This window comes from Strigops habroptila, chromosome 11 (genome assembly GCF_004027225.2).
Source record: "Strigops habroptila isolate Jane chromosome 11, bStrHab1.2.pri, whole genome shotgun sequence".
In the NCBI taxonomy this organism is placed as follows: domain Eukaryota; kingdom Metazoa; phylum Chordata; class Aves; order Psittaciformes; family Psittacidae; genus Strigops; species Strigops habroptila.
In genome coordinates, this window is record NC_046360.1 from 904,333 (window position 1) to 923,647 (window position 19,315).

At 61.7% G+C, this 19,315-nt stretch overlaps 2 protein-coding genes across 3 annotated transcripts in view; both read right to left on the reverse strand.

The window, feature by feature from the left end:
• Positions 1–1,147: 1,147 nt before the first annotated feature.
• Positions 1,148–9,335, reverse strand: ASPHD2 (aspartate beta-hydroxylase domain containing 2). Its single transcript, XM_030500709.1, has 4 exons — positions 9,147–9,335; positions 5,403–6,478; positions 3,343–3,456; positions 1,148–2,534 (listed from the first exon to the last, which is right to left on the reverse strand). Exons 2-4 carry the CDS (start codon positions 6,286–6,288, stop codon positions 2,425–2,427), a joined length of 1,110 nt encoding a protein of 369 aa, XP_030356569.1. The 5' UTR covers positions 6,289–6,478; positions 9,147–9,335; the 3' UTR covers positions 1,148–2,424.
• Positions 9,336–13,092: 3,757 nt separating this feature from the next.
• SEZ6L (seizure related 6 homolog like) overlaps positions 13,093–19,315 on the reverse strand; it is a 38,355-nt gene continuing 32,132 nt past the window's right edge. Inside the window, exons 10-17 of one of the 2 annotated variants that reach the window (XM_030501686.1) lie at positions 18,324–18,520; positions 16,713–16,907; positions 16,426–16,617; positions 16,004–16,198; positions 15,566–15,598; positions 15,310–15,421; positions 14,946–15,048; positions 13,093–14,683 (exon numbers count right to left, since the gene is read on the reverse strand). In XM_030501686.1, the coding sequence (XP_030357546.1) occupies positions 14,654–14,683; positions 14,946–15,048; positions 15,310–15,421; positions 15,566–15,598; positions 16,004–16,198; positions 16,426–16,617; positions 16,713–16,907; positions 18,324–18,520 (1,057 nt within the window). In that variant the 3' untranslated portion in view covers positions 13,093–14,653. Of the gene's footprint in view, positions 14,684–14,945; positions 15,049–15,309; positions 15,425–15,565; positions 15,599–16,003; positions 16,199–16,425; positions 16,618–16,712; positions 16,908–18,323; positions 18,521–19,315 lie in introns of both variants that reach the window. The other variant, XM_030501685.1, reaches the window with a different exon arrangement.

Genomic DNA, 19,315 nt, shown 5'->3' on the forward strand with positions numbered 1-19,315 from the left:
GTTGAAGGTAGGAGTGTTACTGGCTTTGCTGTGAAGCGGTGAGCACTGTGTTGGGGTTAGCAGGGCACCCCCAGAGCTGGGCACGGTAAAGTCACCCTCCTCACAGCTGTTCTACCGGGGCAGCAGCCGGTTCCCGAGGTGGCTCTGCTGCGGGGACAGGCAGGGAGTCCAGGGGAAGAGCCGGCTGCCTGCTCAGGGGCGGCCGGGCAGGGATTGCCTCTGCCTTCCCCCCGGCAGCGGAGGAGGTGTTTGAGCAGCAGCATTGCTGGTGGCAGTGCTCCTGCTGCTGCTTGCTCTGGATAACAGCAGTGTGGGTGTGAAAGCTCATTGGGAAGCCTGAGCTGCAGCCAGCCAGGAGCCCTCCTGCTGTGGTGACAGTTGTGGACAAGCTGCTCGGGTTCTGGAGTGCAGCACGGAGAGGCACCGTGTAGGTGAGGGATGCGGAGGTGGGAGAAGGCAGGAGGAAAGATGCTCATGTGCTCTCCAGCCCTCTTGTGATGTTCTGGGCTCCTCTGGCGTCCTCCCTCTGTTGGTCCAGCAGCCCCAGTCCAGGCTCCCTCGGTGCTCTGGAGGTGGGGAAGCTCCGGGATGGCAGGAGGAGCAGCGAGGCAGCTCCAGGCTGCTCTGCTCCCCCCAGGGAGATCCTGCTGGCTCCTTGCTGGGTGTTTGGGAAGTGGATGGGTGCTCCATTGGGAAACACGAAGAAGTTGAAGGAAAAGCCTGAGGGGGACAGGAGGGAGTTTTGGCACAGCAGCAAAGCACAAAATAGATGCTTTTGCCTGCTGTCAGGAATCTTCCACTACAATCTGCTGTGCCGTCTGTCAGCGGTGGAACAGCTGGGGCTGCTCCCTTCCCTTCCTGCTTCTTGAGCTGCATCTGGCCACCAAGACCTCTTGCTGTCCTTTGCTAAGAGGAGAGTTGTCTTGGGGTAGGACAGTGAAGAGCTCCAGGCCTTTGACTTAATGGTTGTGGTGCAGAGAGGCTGTTTAAAACCGGCCTCATCGCACCCTGGAGCTCCTGCCTTTCCGCTTTTCCAGCCGTTTCTCCCCACCGGCTCCTGCTGAGCCGTGCGGGGAAGCAGGATCCAACCCTGCAGCGTTTGCCTGGCCCCTGCACTCGTTACAGCAGCAGGCAGAGCCCGGTCTGGTTTCAGCACAACTGTTTATTGATAATCTTTGCTTATCCACCACTGTATGAATGGTCCCAAACCCTAAGCCAGTGACCGGCTCCCGCAGGGTCTGGGGCCGGGCAGTCGATGCGTGTAGAAATCATGCACATCAGATAGTCTGTAACAAGACAGGTGTAAAAAACATCCCGGATGTATTTGAAATCTTTGCCTTATCCTGCATCCAATCACTGAAAAACCTGCAAAGAAACCGTGTTGGGAAGGGGCTGCGTTCCCTCCCCGCAGGGTCCTGGAGCCGCCTCCCGGGCAGAGGCGCAGGATGGGGTGAGCATCGCAGGCTGCTTCAGGGGTGCTGTGTTATAAACCCTGTGGTGGCTCCATACCCCGAGACCCCCAAACACACCCCGGGTGCTGGGGGACTTTGGGAGAAGCATGTTGGTTGGTGGGTGCCCAGGACACTGGGGCCTCTGCCTTTGGAAACCTTTCCTTTGCTGTCAGGTCTGTGTGAGCTGCCTCTGTATGCTCATTCTGGCTTGAGGAAAGCAGAAGATGGAGCAGCAGAAGGAAGCTGATCTCCTTTCTTCCCCAGCCTTAGTCTATGGACAAACAAAAGCCCTGCTCCACATTCCAAACAGCATCCTGCCCCTGCAGGGGCTTCCCAGCTCCATCTGTGACAGCCGAAGGTTGCAGATAAAGCGAGGAAGGGATTTAGGTAATTGATAACACCCTCGGTTCAGATTGAGGAGCAAGACTCCATGTGAGGAGGAGGAAGCAGGAGCCCTGGGGGTCATGGTGACTGCCCCATCCACCCCAGGCTGAGCAGCCCCTGCCCAGGGGAGTGCCTTATGACCCCTGTAGCCCTCAGTATCCGTCCATCCACCCGGGGACTGTGGCCAGGCCAGGGCTGGGCTGGTGCCTGGTTTGCTGTTTTGGTGTGTGTGCGTGTTGGGTTTTTGTTTGATGGCCACGAGAAGTTTTACATCATCACATTCAAACGAACACCCTTGGCTTTGTTACTCTACTTCTGAACACCGCAAAACACAGTAGCAACATAACACGTAGGAGAGTGGTGCTGCAGCTAAACCACGGAGGGAAGGCGATGCGCTCTCACGGCGGAAAAGAATCCCTGAAGCCAACGATGGAGGGGAAGGATGGGCGCGGATACACGTCGCAGTTTCCATTTACAAGAGCCCGCGGGAGCGAGGCCCCCGAGGCCGCGCGCCGGGAGGCAGCTCCCAGCCGGTGCCGGCGCCGAGCTGGCCCGGCCGCCCTTGAACCCACCGCCCCGGCCGGCGCCGTCATCGTCCCGGCGCAAAGATGAAGTCGAGGGCTTGGCGCTCGGCGGCGGCGACGTTGGGGTGCCACAGGTCCACCATGAAGATCACGCGGGGACCCTCCTCCGGGGGACCTGGTGGGATGGAAACACGCGGTGAGGCTGCGCTTCCACCCGGCTCCCCTGGGATGGTGCTCGCCCCGGCACAAGGGTGATGGGCTCCATGCTGGGAGGCTGCTGCTTGTACCAGCGCAGGGGCCAGGCTGTAACTGCCCAGTGCAACCCCAGTAAACACCTGAACTGCTGCTTACTGGGAGCCCAGCGCCTCCAGCACAGGAGAGGGGCCTCCTGGCAGAGATCTGGGCAATCGGGCCCGGAGGTTTCCCGTCGCAGGTAGGATGCTGAGCTCTCCCTCTTTGCCACTACATCTCAGAGCCATGCAGGCAGCTGCTGCTGCGCTGTTCCAGCCTTCCCAGCACCATGGCTCTGCGCTGAGCAGCGCTTCCCAATCGCACAGCAGGGCTGATGTGGGAGCAACAGCTTTTGTTCTCCCACTCCCTCCACGCACACGCTCCCCTGCGCAGAAGAGCTCTGCTGGAGGCTGTTACGCCATCAGCAGCTAATGCCGGTTAATCCGGGAGAGCTGGAGCGGAACGGCCTCCGTCAGTGACGGGAGAGGCAGAACGGGCTGCCGGGAAGCTCCTCTCCCTGCACAGGAGACAAAGGCGCTGCTGGCACGTCAGCACCGAGCTGCTGCCCTGCAACAGGGCTGCTGCAGCTGGCGGGGATGCTGCAGGGGCCGGAGGATGCTGAGGCTGCAGCACCGGAGCCTGAGCTGCGCTGCTCAGCTCTGGCGGATCACACGGAGAGGGTCACTGGTCCCCGGCCCCCAGCACTGCATCAGTGCAAGAGAACACCGTGAGCCCCCTCGGGGTTCACTTACCTTCATGGAACGCCGTGTGCAGGAAGGAGTCGTCGAAGAGCAGGCAGCGGCCCTCAGCCCAGCACTGGGGCTCACCCCCCACCACCAGCTCGCAGTTACTGGGTGTCTTCAGACCTTCGTGCACAAAGAGAGAGGACAGGGAGGGTCAGGGTGGGCTCCCTGCAACGAGGGAGCAGCCCTGGAATGGGAACAGGAAGCTCCATCGCAAAACCCTCGTGGGGAGGAGGCTCTCCACGTGAAGGACAACCTGAGAAACGAAATGGGTCTGTCCCTAAAACACGAGCACAAGTCAGGCCAGCCTAACAAGGGTCAATCCCATCACCCTGCACCAGGGGCTGCTGGAGCTGGTGCAGTCATCCTGCCCCACGGATGCTGCCATGGTGGAGAAAGGGGTCAGGGCTCACGTGGTTTGTAACCGGTACCAACACAGCAGGAACGGATCTCAAAGAGATGCCAAACCCCAGCGAGCGCAGCAGGGGCTCAACCTGCCCAGGAGAGGTGGGAGCACAAAAGCTGCTCTGCTTTCCTCATGGATGCTTCAAAGCCTTCAAACACCAAAGCCTTTTCCTTGCACAACGGCCTCAGCTGGAGATGCTCCAGCTGGAAAGGAGGAGCTGAGCCTGCAGCCTTCCATGGCGTCCATGCCTGGGGAATGCTGCCCGGTCCTTGGAGGGGCAGAGCTGGTGCCTGTGCATGGCCCAGTGTGTTCAGCAGCAGTGGCAGGGTTGGAGTGAACCCTGGAGAGCCCCTTGGCCATGCTGATGGGTGCTCTGGCTCTGCAGAGAGCTGGCTTCAAAGGGCAGGTTGTCTCCTAAATGCACCCATGTCCTGGGCATCACAACCTTGCACCCCAGCCCTGAGGTGGGGATGTCAGCGAGCCCCGGGCACGGTCCTGTGTCCTGGCTGAAGCTGGAAAACATGGAAGGACAATGGAAGGACCCACATTGCTTGTCTACCCAGGTCGTGCTGCTCCAGCTGGGGGGCTGATCCCAGCTCCACGCTGCTGCCAGGGCAGGTCTGAGCCACTGGTCCCCCGCAGGAACCGCTCTCAGCCCCTTGCAAAGGGGGCACATCTCCCCAGTGCTGGGGCAGAGACGTTGTCCAGGCTGCCCAGGCCTGGAATGTGCTCTCTGTGCTGCTTCCCATTGTGAATAAATGGGCAGTCACTGCCTGAGCATGTTTACCCAGGAGGAGTTGGCTGCGCCACGCGGTCGGTGTTTGCCAGCAGGGCCCGTGCGGTGCCTCCCCCGGCACGGTCTGTGCCGGCTCCAGCGCGGCACCGTCCTGCCATCTGCGCCTGCAGGAGTCCCCATCCCGGGAGCCCGGTGCCACCATCCAGCGCCCGGTGCACCCGAGGGGATATCCCGGGACCCCCCACCCTGATCTGCGCCAAAGCAGCATCTTTGCTCACATCCGCCTGTATCACACACAGAGCACCCGAAATCCCAAGACCCCCGTATCTCACACCAGCAAGAGCCCACGGCTCCAGGCTGACAGGAGGAGGAGGTGAAACACTCACACTGCTGAGCTGGGGACCCTGGGGAGGTTGGGCACTGGGCACCAGCCTCTCCTGGGGAGGATGCTGCCACCAAAGCCCCAAACCTCCCACAGGCTAAAGCACAGCAAACCTGAACTTGGGGATGCAATTAGTGGGCCCCTAAAGGGAAAAGCTGGAGAGGGGCTTTGGACAAGGGCTGTAGGGACAGGACAAGGGCAATGGCTTTAACCTGCCAGAGGGGAGATTGAGATGAGCTCTGAGGCAGAAGCTCTTCCCTGTGAGGGTGCTGAGGCGCTGGCACAGGGTGCCCAGAGAAGCTGTGGCTGCCCCATCCCTGGCAGTGTTCAAGGCCAGGTTGGACACAGGGGCTTGGAGCAACCTGCTCTAGTGGAAGGTGTCCCTGCCCGTCGCAGGGGGTTGGAACTGGAGGAGCTTTAAGGTCGCTTCCAACACAAATCATGGGATTCCATGATCTCAGGGTGCAAGAGGCCTTTTTGGGATCCCCGCACCCCCCGCACTGCCCGGGGACACCGGGCAGGATGAACACGTGCCGGGCACTCACCCAGGTGGCAGCGGATGCGGATGTTGGTGGGTCCGTAGTGCTCGGCGATGACGGTGCCCGGGCTCAGCACGGAGATGCACGCGTTCCCAAAGACATTGTTGCCAATGCAGGTGCGAAGGCTCCCGAGCAAGCGGTACGTCCGTGGGCATCTCCTGCAGTTCCTGGGCACGCACATGCCCTGGTTCACCAGGTAGAAGGTGAACCACTCCCCGCTGGGCGTGCTGTTCATTTTCCATCCTTGCGGGAGGCTGCAGTTTGAGAAAGCTTTGTAGAGGGTCTCAAACTCGCACAGGATGGTCTGGAAGTTGCGCTCCAGCAACTCCACGTCGTGCTTTTGAGCGTCCCGGGAGAAATAGGGCATGGTGGGCAAGTCCGGCAAGAAGAAGACCTCTGGCTTCTGGATGGACGGACGGCTGTTGAGGTAGCGGCCCTGCTCGCGGATGCCCTTGTGGATCCTGCCCATGCCGGACCAGGAGTAGCGCTTGGCGTACTCCTGCAGGTTGTGGTAGAGTTTCTGGTTGAGGCCGTCGTGGTGCGTGCAGCGCGCGCACTCGGGCGAGTGGCAGTACACGAACCCGTTCTGCACGCCGTTGGCCTCGGCGCTCTGCATCAGGGCGTTGACGGTGGCGTAGGCGCGGGGCTGCTCCCGCCCCACGTGGTAGCAGTACCACATGAAGAGCACCAGCAGGCAGGCGACCGCGGCCAGGGCCGTGGCGTCGCAATCCCGGAAAGACTGGATGCCAGTGGCGATGAAATCCCGGAGCCCGTCCAGGGACCAGCTCCAGTCCAGCAGCCACTCCATGGACATGGTGGTGCAGCGGGGCGCAGGGGTGCGCAGCGGGGCCCGGCGGTCAGTGCTCGAGGGCCTCGGGGGCACCCACACCATGCAGTGGCGCTGGGGCTGCCATGGGGAAGCGGGGCTGCGGCTCTGCCCTGCACGCGCGGGAGCCCAGCACGGGCAGCAGCAGCAGCAGCAGCGCCCGGGAAGGGCCGGGGGGTCAGCAGTGACGTGCCCAGAGGGTCCCCACCGGTGGTCCCGGGACCATCATCCTGAGAGGCAGCGCTGGAGGGAGGCTCTGGGGAGAGAAACCCGGAGGAGTCAGGGAGGCAGCTTCCCCCTGGGGACCCTGCAGCCGGGGGCACCGGTTCCTATGTGGGGATGGTGGATGAGGAGCCCCCCTCTCTGCCCAAGAGCCCAACATCATCTGATGCTGAGAATTCCCCCATCCCTCTCAACAGCATCCTCCACAAATACCCAAATGGAAGCTAAAGGGGGAGCCAGGCCCTTCCCTCCCACCACCTCAGGGTGACCATCTCCCTTCCTGTTCTCCCCCCATTTCTCTCCTCTCTTTCTGCCTTATCACATCCGAAACCTGGCTGACAAGGCAGCGGGGCAAAGCTGGGAGCAGACACTTGAGAGCCCTCTCGTGCAGCACATCAGTTTATCCCCTTGATCTAAATGCTCTGAAATGACTCTCCCTCCGGACACCGAGCTGACAGCCCCGAGCTGGGATGCAGGAGCCCAGGCTTGGCCAGCGGGATGAGGGCACTCAGGGACATGGGAGCCCAGGCTCAGCCAGCCAAAAGAGAAGGTGCTCCAGCTCCTCAAAACCACAAGCGATGTTTGCCCACCCCCTGCTCCATCCTTAGGAACCTCGGAGCAGCCAGAGGGGAGGCAAAGAGGGGGTGAGGAACGGACTGGAAACACAGACCTGGTTGGGAATCATGCTGGGAGCTACCCTGGCCTACAGCATGCTGCCAGCACCAGAGGAGAGCCCTGTAATCACTGATGTGCAGCAGTTAAAGCAGCTGAACAGGAGGTGCACGGGCCAGGTCTGCACACCGAGCAGATGCCCAGGCTGGGCATGTGTGGAGGGTCACATCCTGCCCCGGAGCACTGAAGGACAGGGGCTCTCACCCACTGCTTGTGTGCTAGTGCTGCACCTCCTGGACGTGCCAGGCAGGGCAGGGGGATGCAGCCTGGCAGGAGCCGCAGGGCAAACAGCTCCCATCTGAACAAAACAAGGATGATACAGGTAGGGGGGAGGGAGATGCCGTGGGAGCTCATTGGTGGGAGCACTGATTGAAGGAGTAGGATGGGTTTATTAGCAGGGAAGGAAGGCAAATACCATCCAACCCTCCTAGCTGAGGTCCTGCAGCCCATTAATGACCGTGCATCTCCCTGCTGCTGGCAATGGTGATGTGCTTCAGCTGGTGGAGCTTTGGCTGGGACCTTGCTCTGCTGCTGTGGACCTGCTGCAGCACGGGGGGCACAGGCTTGGGGCAGTTTTACACCCACAGCGACCTCCCTCCATCCATTCCTTGCAGCGCACTGCCTGGTGCCCTGTCCCGGGATCAGCAATCCACATGGCACGTCACAGCCTCCTGGGAATGTTAAGGTAACTTCCCTCCATCCCCACCGGCTGCCGTCCCTACAGACATGTCGCCTTCTCCAGCCCAGGCCTTGGCTCCCGGGGTGCACCGGACCCAGGGGTGCTCCCCAAGGCTGGCACAATCCCCCACGCTCCTTGGTAGTGCCGGAGCATGCCTGGGAATGCTGGCAGACCCTGCCATGATCTGTATTCAGGGTGGCTCTCACCCTGACAGCAGCAGCACAGCAGCCAGGCTCCTTCAGGCTCACACAGGCAGAGCCAGCGTGCAGGGAGCAGAGCTGAGGGGTCCCACAGCCTCGGGGTCCCCGAGCCGCAGCCACTTGCCCCCCTGTGAGGGTGGCACAGCACAAACACAGCCCCACTGCTGCCCAGGGCTGCTGCTGACACCTCAGAGGGGGAGAGCCAGGGGGAGACCATCAAAGCAGTCAGAGATCTGAGCCCCTGTGCCCATGTGCAGCTGCCTGGCCCTGAGCCTGGCACAGGGATGCTCCGCACAGAGCCTCCCCCCAGGATGCAGCCGCCCCCTGCGCTGGCACAGGCAGCCCCGGTGCAAACCTGCCCAAACCCACCTTCCACGGGGCAGGGGCCAAACACCAGCACGGGGTGGGTGCTGCATGGCCAGGACCTGCTGCTGGGCGGCTTGATGCTGTCACCCTGCACCGAGACAGGCAGTGACCCCAGCACCCCTGGCCTGAGACCCAAGGAAAGGCTCGTAACAGCCGGCGGAGCCAGCCCAGGAGAGTGGAATCGATTCCAGGCTGCACTGAAGTTGTGCAGGACGTGGAGGCGAGCACCGTGCCAGGCAGCAGCGCCGTTACATAATGAAGGCACAGAGGCTTCGATGCAGCAAAAGTTGCACCTCGGTAGCTCCGTGGGGACCCCGGCATCGCCCGGGGCAGGCAGGCTCTGCTCAGCACGGCCGGGCTCCCCAGGCCGTGGGCCCCGTGGTGGCGGGGATGTGTGATGGGGACGCGTGGTGGGGTGTCCTCGGCTTGGCGTCACCCTTGGGAGCAGCACCGGAGCCTCCTCGGGGTGCAGGAGAGCTGGGGGGCTGGCTGCTGCTCCGGAGCGGGCTTCCCCCTTCCCCACTGTGCCACCCCGGCGGCGCCACCAGCGCCGGTCTCACCCGTGGTGGCATCAGCGCGTGTCACCGGTGCGGCAGCGCTGCCCGGTGTGCGGGTGTCCCGCATGTCACGCAGCGTGCGGGGGGCACCCGCCGCCTGCTGTGGCCCTGAGGAGCACCCCCCCGGCCCTAGCGGGCGGAGCCGGGCTGAGCCCCCGCCGCGGGCACCGCTCCCGCCCCTCCGCGCCCCGCGCCCCGCACCGTGCGCTGCGCTGCGGCGGTACCGACCTGCTGCCCGCACCGCGCCGTGCGGGGCCGCCGCGCCGCTCCCCGCCGCTCCGCTCCGCTTCGCTCCCGCCGCCGCGGACCACAACTCCCATCAGCCCGGGCAGGAGGGACCGCGCCGGGCCGGCAGCCTGCGGGCCCCGGCCGAGGCACCGCCCGCCCGCCCGCCCCTCGCCGCGGCCTCGGGGCGGCGCGGCGCGCCCCCGCACCTCGCTCCCGCACCGCGCGGGAACGGCGGGGTTGCGGCACCCGGGTGGGGGTCCTGGGGATGGAGGGGCGGGAGGCGGGCGCGATGCTGGTACCCGGGCGAGCATCCGCCCGGCTGCGGGCACCCCGGACGGGGACACGGGCAGGGGCACCGCGGGGTGCAGCAGGACGTGCAGGGAGAGCTGGGTCCAGGGATGCAGCACCGGGGGCTGCAGCAGTCGGGATGCAGGAGGTGCGGGCCCCAGGGGTGGGGGCATGCAGGGATGCAGGCACTCAGCATCCTGCCTCCGGGGACACAGACTATTAGGGATGCGGCAGCTGGGATGTGCGGGATGCTGGCTCCCCAGATGCAGGTGTCCAGGGATGCAGGGAGTGCTGGCTGCAGGGATACAGGCACGGGGGGATGCAGCACCCAGGATGCAGGGGTTGCTGCTCCCCGAGGATGCATATGTCTGGTTGCAGAGGCAGGAGCTGCCAGGGTGTGCCTCTGCGAGGGTGTGATTTAGCAATTTGGAGTGTCCCTTAAGAACTCTTTAAGCGCTGGTGGAGAAGCAGTTTGTTGTGAGCCTTTCTGCTTCCTGATGGCTTTGTTCCTCCCCAACCCATTTCCCATTCACCTGAGCGAGTAATGTCAAATCCAGGAGCCCCAGTGGTCCAGTCCTCCTTCCAGCAGCCATCCCAGTGTTAGGTAAGCTGCTGTGCATGTGTTTGCTCTGGAGCACCCTCATGCCCAGAGACTGCACACCCAACCTGCGCCTTGTCTTCTGTCCTGGCACATTTTTGCCTCCTGTCTGCTCCTGGTGTTTCCCTGTGATCCCACGAGCACATTCCCTGTGCCAGCCCCCCTCGGTTTGCTCTGCAGGGTCCTGGCAGCGTTGTGTGTTGCAGGCTGAAGGGAGGGTAAGTTTATCCCCTCCTGCTCTTTCCCAGGCCCCGCTCAGCCCCAGCCCACGCCTCCCGCCTGCTCTTGGCAGGCAGCGCGTCCTTCTGCCACCGAGTCTGCTGGCTCTCGGCACTGGGCCTCTCCCATTCTTTCTCCCCTCCATCTGCCTTCTGCTCTCTGCTCCCCGTTGGGCCCCTCCAGGCCCTGGTCCTCAGCTCTGCTGTTCCTCCTTTGCCTACAGAATGAGCTGCCCTTGTCCTTCCTCTACCTTTCGGATATTGCCTGGTCCTTTTCACCCTCCAGTGCAGAACACCCTTCTGAGCACTGCATCTGCTCCAGCAACCGCTCTGCTGTGCAGCTCTGGGGAGAGGAGGAGGAATTGGAGATCTGAAGGACTGGGGTCTCATCCTGACTCCCTGGTGTGTATTTCCCCAGTAATACCAAGCCCATGGCATCAGCACAGAGGTTTCTTGAAGCACATCCCTGCTGGCAGGGATGTGGTGAGGGCTAATCCTGCTGCCAGCCTCCTCTTGGGTTTGTCCTCCGTGGGTCCCTCCTCTGCCTCCTTTGGCCCGGGTGATTCTCCCAGCCTGGGGAGCTGAGGGGAGATGCCATTCCTGTGATCCAGCAGCAGGTCCTGGGGTGGCTGCAGGATGGAGGTGTGAGCCCAGCTCCTCTGTACCTGGGCACCAGGAAGGTCACTGGGCTCAAGGCAGGACGAGGGTCTGTCAGGGGCCAAGCGGGCAGCGAGAGCAGGCACAGGAACCATCCCATGGCAGAAGGCTGGGAACAGCGCTGGGATGCCCTTGGCACGGCTCTGCAGCCTCCTGGCTCCAGTGGTTCCTTCTCCCTTTCCCCGAGATGTTCTCCTGGGGCAGGCACGACCCTGTGTCCTCCTGAGCCGCTGCCAGGATGCGGCTGCAGCCAAACCCGTGCTTGTTGTGCCAGGGCAGGGTTTCCCAGAGTGTTTGGGCTGGAGCTGGGACCATGCTCCCAGAGGGTCCCTCCCTGTGCTCCCTGGGCCAAGGAGATCAGCACCGTGCAGGCTGCTGCTCCCTGAGTCCCCTCCAGACCAGCTTGTGCCCAGGCAACGTGCGGGATGCTGAGCATGGGTGTATGGCTCAGGCCTGCATCCCTCCCTCAGCATTCCTGCCCCTGGCCACTGCTCCTCCACCAGCCCAGCCCCGAGCCCCTGCTCTTTGCTCTTTAATCATACTCCACGCTGCTGCTGGTCTCTGACGCTGCGCAGAATGATGCCAGCACCGCCCCAGGCCTGTGTCACTGCTGGCACCAGCGACTGTGGGTACCCCACAGCCAGTTCCTGCCTCCAGCACTGAGCAAAGCCCAGAGCTGGGGGGCAGCTGCTCTCCTGGCCCTCCATCCTTGCATGGAGCCCCCCAAACTGGTTTGGTTCCTGCTGAGAAATAACCCAGTGATGGGGGAAGGTGCAGGAATGTGGTCAGTGAATGGCTGCATGAAACCTGGCTACAGACCACGAGCCCCAGGATGCGCTGCTCTGTGATGAGGGGTCCCTGCTGCTGCGTGCCCGAGCTCAGGTGGGTGCACACGGGGGGGTCCTTTGTCTATGTGATTGCTGAGGGATGAGCACGTTGTCCTCCTGCAGATGAGAGGTGGGTAAAGGCTGTGGCTGCTGTGCCCAGACACGGCTCAATCCTCAGCACGAAGCGTGAGGCTGGAGCTCGGCTCCTGCTTTACGTCACCGCGGAGCAGCGGCAGCACCGAGAGATCCAACAGCCCCCCCCCTTTCATTTTAATTCCCTTGCAATTTCTGTCCAAAAATAACCCCAGCTCCCTCCTCCGGGAATGCTGCGCATCACAGCCCTGGCTCCCGCGCCCCTCCGCATTAGCCTCACAGCTGCTAAACGAAGCTATTATCTGATGGCACATCACAACCTTGCTTAAAAGCACATTTGGAGAGCACAGGGTTATTGTGGTGTTCCGTGCAGGGATGGATGGGCGGCTCCAGGTTTTCTTGGCTGACCAGCAGAGAGGATATTGCCCTGGGTGGGCTGTGCCCCCCTGTCCCTCCCCGATGGCCATTGCCCCTGCCAGGGAAACCTGGGGCTCTGTGGGCATTGGGAAATGGTATTTCATAGACTCATAGAATGGTTTGTGTTGGAAGGGACCTTAAGATCATCCAGTCCCAATCCACAGACACCTTCCACTAGAGCAGGTTGCTCCAAGCCCCATCCAACCTGGCATTGAACACTGGATTTAACAGGGATGCCCCCATGGCCCTGCTCCTTGGCATTGCAGCAGCGCAGGATGCAGCTGGTGCAGAGCTGTATGGGGGCAGGCAAGGCAGCCCCACATGTTCTCCTTTGTGGTTATGGGGAGCTGCCCTGCCCCAGCCGGCACAGGAGACAGCTATGGGTCATTGCTGTGGGGCTGGATGGGTTCCCAAGGTCCCCCTGACCCACAGGGCTCCCCCAAACCTTCTGCACATCCTCTGTGATGTGCTCATGGTCTCCAGTGGGGTCCCAGTGCTGTGGGGCAGGACCCCCCAACACCCCATGAGTCACCGCTGGGGCTGGGCTGGTGTTGGCAAAGGATGGGGTCGGGAGGAGCCAGCGCTGGCTCCTGTGGGGTGTCCCATGGAGGAGGGATGTCCCCAGTGCTGAGCCTCAGCCCGTGTCCCAGCCAGGCTCGGCCAACTGCATCCCATGGGAGCAGGGGGCACAGTGGGGTTGCACCAGGGCAGGATACAGCTCCCTCTGTGCAGCAGCGGGACCCCTGCCTGTGGTCCAGGGCTCTGCAGACTGGTTCCACACATCAAAACACAGAACAGTTTCTACCGAGGTTACACTGGACGCTCGAGCTCCCCACGGAGGTACTTCATCATGTTCAAAAATATTTAATCCCAGCAATTTTCACATTGTTCTTATAAAAACAGACATGTATGAAGGGAAATGAAATGCTTCGTACATTTTTGGCACGTTTTTTCTTATTTTTTTTCCTTTTTTTTTCTTTTTAACCTTTACAAATTACAAACACACATTCATTGTTTTTTAAAGGAAAAAAACCACCCCTAAGTCTCAGCTGTACACTGCAGAGATGCACGAACCACCCCGAAACTAAACCAGCCTCCCGTGGTTACAATTGCTGTTCTACAAGGGCAAAGGAGCGGCACCGGCAGCGCAGGACACGTTGGTGGCTTCGCTGCCCTCCCCAGGGCCTGGCTATGGAGGTTGGTGCCGTGGGGGGGGCCGGGGAGGAGGTGGCCCTTTGGGGTCCATGGGGATGGGGGCAGCCCCGCCGGTGCCTGGCTCTGGCAGGGGTGAAGGCAGTGAGGGTGGGCAGGGGATGCTGAGGCTCCAGTTGGGGTTCGCCTGCGGTGGGATCTGCTTTGAGGTGCTGATTCCTGCCCATCCTGCTCCCCATGGGCTGGTCTGTGCCGGAGCCTGGGCACTGCCTGCCTTTCCTGCCCCAACAACCTCCACCCTCTGCCCCTCTCCATCGCCTGCCCCACCACGAGCCCCAGCAAGGGGGCTTCAGGTGGGAGCTGCGGACCTCTGGGTGGGCTGCGCTGCCTTGATCCCAGCCTGGCATCGCTGCCTGCGTGCTGGGGACCCCCCTGTAGCCCATCCTGCTTACCCTGAGATGCTACTGAGGGGCAGGGAGAGACCGCTGGGTTCTCATGGCAAGGGTCATGGTAAGTGTGGCTAAAGAGGCACGGGCTGCAGAGCTCCCCTTCACTGCGTGAGGCTTCCCATGGCTCCGGGCTGCTGGGGTCACTGGTTAATGCTTCTCCATAGAGCTGGGACTCCTGACCCACTGCCCATCCAGCATCCAGAGCAAAGCAGGGAAAGCAAAGCAGGATGCACCGTCTGTGTGCCAGGCCACCCCCTGTGCCGGCCGCAGCGTTCCTGAGCCACGCTCTGCTTCCGCAGCGAGCACAGACCCTGTGCTGGTGACACACAACGCACTGCAGCTCCGGCTTGGGAAGAGGGGAGCTGGGAACCGCGGGATGGGGAGGGCTGGTGGGACCCTGCAGCAAACCTCGGCTCCCAGCGATGGACTGCAGGCTCTTGCAATGGAGACGGGTTTAATTCTAACGACACCAGAACCGCAACAAACCCCCTGTGTGTGTGTGAACAGAGCCAGGGGATGTGTCGCTGTGCAGGGGAGCACAGTGTGTGCCCCCCACACTGCCCTGGCCTTGCTGGACCCAGCTCTGCCCCGCTGCTGCCTGCGCCCGGGCTCTGCAGCACACCTACCCCAGCTTAAATAGAATAAATACAGTGAAGAAAACAGTAAAATCTTCAAGAAAGAGGCAAAAGGAAAGACAACAGCAGGTCCAGGGGTCCAACCAAACTCCACGTGGGCTCTGGATTAGTTACTGAGGAAGGTCTATGAGAGCACAGTAAGTTCACAGCCGGAGACTCTCTTACCGCTGTCCTTATATCGAAACTTCGTATTCTCTTGTTTCCTGGAAAGAAGGAAAAGCCGGTAGCTGCTTTTCAGGATAATCCCACCATCCCCAGCTGGAAAGAGAGTCTGTGAGTATCATTCTCTTGGGTGCCATCCCTGCCCAGGACCTGCAGCCCACCTGGCCCCTGGGAGTGACAGGGATAGAGCCTCCCATCACTCAGTGCTCCCGCATCTGGGATCCATCCCATGGCTGCACACCCGGCACAACCCACAGCTCCCATCAGGACGGTCCCGGGAGCAGCGGGTGCAGCAGCACTCACCCCTGTCTCATAGATCGGGTTGTCAAACTCCGTTTCTACCGTGATCTGGCTGTAGGGGTGGGAGTACATGAGGGGCAGGCGGAGGCTGGAGTAGTACCGACACCTGCGGGAGAGCCCGGACTCACTGCACAGAACAAAGCACGACCAGCCCCGGCCTCCCACATCCCACATTCCTGCTCCTCCAGGACCCTGGAGCAGGAACTCAGTGCCTGGCTCCCCAGGGCCATGCCCAGGGCTCATTGCAGGGGTTGGACTTGATGAGCTTTGAAGGTCCCTTCCAACCCAAACCATTCTGTGATGCTGAGCCAGCCCTGGCCATGTCCCCGTCTTCCACCACCATCCCCAGCCCAACTGCACATCCCACCTTGTGAGATAGATGTAGGCTCCTCCCAGCAGCAGGGAGATGATCAGCACTGGGATGAATATGGCCAAGGCCATATTTCCTCCCTCGAGCGACGTCTCTGCAGCAGCTTCTGCTACTAAAAGGACAAGATCTATTATGCTGGCATTTGCAAACACCCTGCGATCCCCTCTGCTGCTCCCTTCCCTCCTCCCAGCTCCACACAGGCTCTGGCTGAGGGCCCTGCACAGGGCTTATCCACCAGATGCATTTCACTCACCTTCCAGAGCATGCTCAAAGCTGTCTTGATTCACTGGAAGAGAAATGGAGAGTTACTGGTACGTAACTGGGTTTGACTGGGTGCTTGCTGCGTGGGGACCCCAGCCCAGGGTCTCCTGCCCCATTCAGTCCCACATCGTGTGGGCCCTGTAGTTTTTAATCAGAGAGAGCATCCCTGCTGAGGTGGGCAAATGGCTGTGGGAAGCAGCAAAGCAGCGAGCAGCCAGGCCTGCCCTGCACTGCCAGCCCCATGGCTGGGGGGTTCGCTCCCCCTCCCCAGGGCAGCAGAGTTGTGCAGCTCAGATCCAGGTCTCAGATGAGTTTAGGTCCCAGCTCAAGAACCACCGGGTCTGCAGCTGGATGAAGGTCCTTGGGATGTCCCAGGTTGGGGACAGAGGTGTTGGTGTCCCCGTGTCCCCCTGCCACCCCCCGCCGTTACCTTTGCAGATGGGCAGGGGTCCGCTCCAGTGGGACGGCTGCCCCAGGATGCATTTGATGGTCACCTCCCCCATGAGTTCAAAGCCCTCATAGCACATGAAGGTCAGGGACTCTCCTGGCAAGTAGAGGCGCTTGTAAAGTATTTGGTAGCCGTTTTCCGGCAGTCCTGGGTTATCACAGGCCAGCGACTCCTCGGCTGAAAGGGAACACATCCCGGGGTGAGCCCCAGGGCTTGGGCTGAGAGATGGAGCCTGGAGGGCAGAGGGGAAGCACCCAAGGTCTCACCCACCCCTCTTTAGGTAGCTCAAAGCTCTCCATCACCCCAAGCAGCCGGGGAAGGTCTTGGCTGCAGGAAAAGGCTTCTCTGCGCCCCCGAGAGAGGAGCTGAGCTGCAGGAGAGCAGGAGGAACTGCCCCAACTTACAGACGCAGTGCGGGAGCCGCGAGGTCCAGATGGGCGTCCCGGTCTCGCGGCTGTAGCAGGTCAGCAGCGAGCTGCCCTCCAGCACGAAGCCGGGGTTGCACGTGTACTGGATGGTGGTGCCCACCAGCAGCACCGGGTCGGAGATGAGGCGGGTCGAGTGCTCCACCTCCCCCGGGTCCGTGCAGTACATGACTGGGGAGGAGAAGCCGCCTGAGCCGCAGCCCCGGGGCCAGCAGCAGTGACAGGGGCTGCAATGGGGACACAGCACGCGCTGCTGGGGCACTTACTCTTCTCGCAGAAGGGGGGGTCGCTGCTCCAGCTGAGGTCCCACTGGCAGGTGAGGGTGTCGCTCCCCACGATGTCGTAGCCCGGGTCGCACTGGTAGGTGATCTTGGCCCCTCTCACCAGCTCCGTGTGTGATGTGGTCTTCCAGCCGTTCTGGATCTCGGGCAGGTCAGAGCAGGAGTCGTTGCGGGACACCTCTGCAGCCAAGAGAGATGCTCCTGTCACACACCGAGCACAGCCCTCCTTGAAGGCACCGAGTGTGGACACGCAGCCCTTTGCCAAGAGCCTGTCCCTCCCCGTGCACCACAAATGGCACGTGCAGCAGCCACTGGGCAGAGGGAAGGGGCAGCAGCAGGTAGAATCATAAACTCATAGAATGGTTTGTGTTGGAAAAGAACTTAAGATCATCCAGCTCTAACCCCCTGCCACGGGCAGGGACACCTTCCACTAGAGCAGGTTGCTCCAAGCCCCTGTGTCCAGCCTGGCCTTGAACACTGCCAGGGATGGGGCAGCCACAGCTTCTCTGGGCACCCCGTGCCAGTGCCTCAGCACCCTCACAGGGAAGAACTGCTTCCCTATATCTAATCTAAATCTCCCCTCTTTCAGTTTAAAGCATTCCCCTTGTCCTATCACTATAGTCCCTCTCTGGGGAAATGGGGGCTCCCCAGCCCTGACCCTAAAAGCAGGCAGAGGGTTGTGCTGGTAGAAACAGGGCAGTGTCAGTGCCAGCATCAGGACAAACACAGCAGCGTGGGCACACCGGGCTCAGCTCTGGCTGCAGGCACAGGAGCGGTGCAGGCTCTGTGGTCATGACACAGTGGGTTTGCCACAGTGCAGGGGTCATGCCCTGCTCCCCCCAGCCCCATGCCCATGGCTGAGCTCAGCTGCATGTGCTGCAGTGCAGTGAGGAGGGACCTGCAGCCTCGCAGGTGATCTGCATTGCAGCTGGTTCTGCTTATCCTAACCAGAGCTGGCAGCAGCAGGAAGAAAACAGCCTTGGAAGAAGCCTGCCAGGGGAAGCCAGGCTGGGGAGAGGCAGCAGTGAGACCATGAGCAGCCGTGGGGAAGAAGTGTCCTTCCCAGCCCTTGTCCTTTCCTTGGCCATCAGCCTCCCTGCTCTGGCAGACATGGCTGCACCGAAGGATGATGCGAACAGACATCTCCAGTGGCAGTCTGAGCCTCTCCAGAGCAAGGAGCTGTGAACATCCATGTCAGGAGCCCACCCTCCCGTGGGCTTCTGTGACGTCTCCTGAGAGGACACCTCGGTGCAGTGTGTCATGCCTGGCAGTGTGAGTATGGGGGGTCCTGCATCCCTATTTCCAGCAATTCCTTTCCCTGTTCTGCTCCACCGTTGCACTGGGCCAGACCAGGACTAATGGGGACCAAAACTGCCACTGCCTTCTTGTCAGCCTGGACGAGGGGACACCCCAGCAGTGACTGACCCTGAGACCTGCAGCAGGGCAGGGGTGCCTGCAGAGCTCGGTGGGATGTGCTGGTGTCACAGCTCTCCCTGATTCCAGACCCAGCTTCTGGACAACCTGTTCTGCTGCATGTCACAGTCCCCACCTGCACAACAGCAGCAGGGGACACCCCCAGCGCCCCGCTCTCCGTACCGATGTAGTTCATGATGAATCCTTGCCCCTTCCCGAAGACGAGCCCGGCCGGGTCCGAGTGGAACTGGATGGTGAGGTCGGGGCTGGAGGAGTAGAGCTTCTGCGGGCCGCTGCTCCCCACGTACTGGCCCAGGATGCGAGCGGTGAGCTCGTCCCCATCGTAAACCGTGAGGATGTCGCTGCTGGTGAGGTTCAGGCTGGAGGGAGAACCGGGTGAGACCGCGCGGGGACTGCCGCGAGGGGGCAGTGTCGGACCGCGGACAGGCGGCTGGGACGGGCTGGGAACGGCAGGGAACGGCTGGGAACGGCAGGGAAGCGTCAAACCCCGCTCCATACCCAGGCCCAGCACCAACAGTAGCCTCCATCCACCCCATCTGCAGCAGGGATGCGGCTGCCCCTGGAGCGAGGTTGAAAAGGGACTCTCCTGTCCTTGCTCCCAGCAAAAGATGGGTGATGGATGCACATCCCGAGGGAAACACTGATCCCAGCAGCCCTGCTGCCAGGCTGTTTCTCCCTGCAGCCCCACCACAAGCTGCCCACTGGGTGCTGGTGGTGTGGGTGAGTTATCAGCTTATCCCCAGGGACGGGCACAGACTCTGCCTTTCCCTGCTCGCATCCTGCACATCAGCAAGGGGAGCACCACCAGCACCCAGTGCTGTGCCGGGCAGCACAGGAGGGGCCAGGGCAGGGACTCCACATCCTCCCCTTCCCATGGGAAGCACCAGGATGCTCCCAGCTCCGCAGGAACCTCCATCAGGTCAGAGGCAGAAGCAGCTCTCTGGGCAGCCCTGGCACTGTGAGTGCCATACCTGAGGCACGGGACGTGCTCAGTCTCTGTGGGACCCCTCCCCTGCACATCAGCAGTGCGATTCATCCTTGTCTGCAGGCACCTGAGCCGATCCCCAAACCTTTTATTAAGAATATTCTCGGAAGGCACCCAGCTAATCCCCGTGGCAAGCTGACATTTGTAGTAAATCTCTGCTTTCTGTCAG

Coding starts and splice junctions, on each gene's coding strand:
- ASPHD2 (XM_030500709.1), bottom strand. CDS start 6,288: ATGGTGTGGGTGCCCCCGAGGCCCTCGAGCACTGACCGCCGGGCCCCG. Junction 3,457..5,402: donor CCGCATCCGCTGCCACCTGG/GTGAGTGCCCGG, acceptor TTGTGCACGAAG/GTCTGAAGACACCCAGTAAC. Junction 2,535..3,342: donor GCACACGGCGTTCCATGAAG/GTAAGTGAACCC, acceptor CCATCCCACCAG/GTCCCCCGGAGGAGGGTCCC.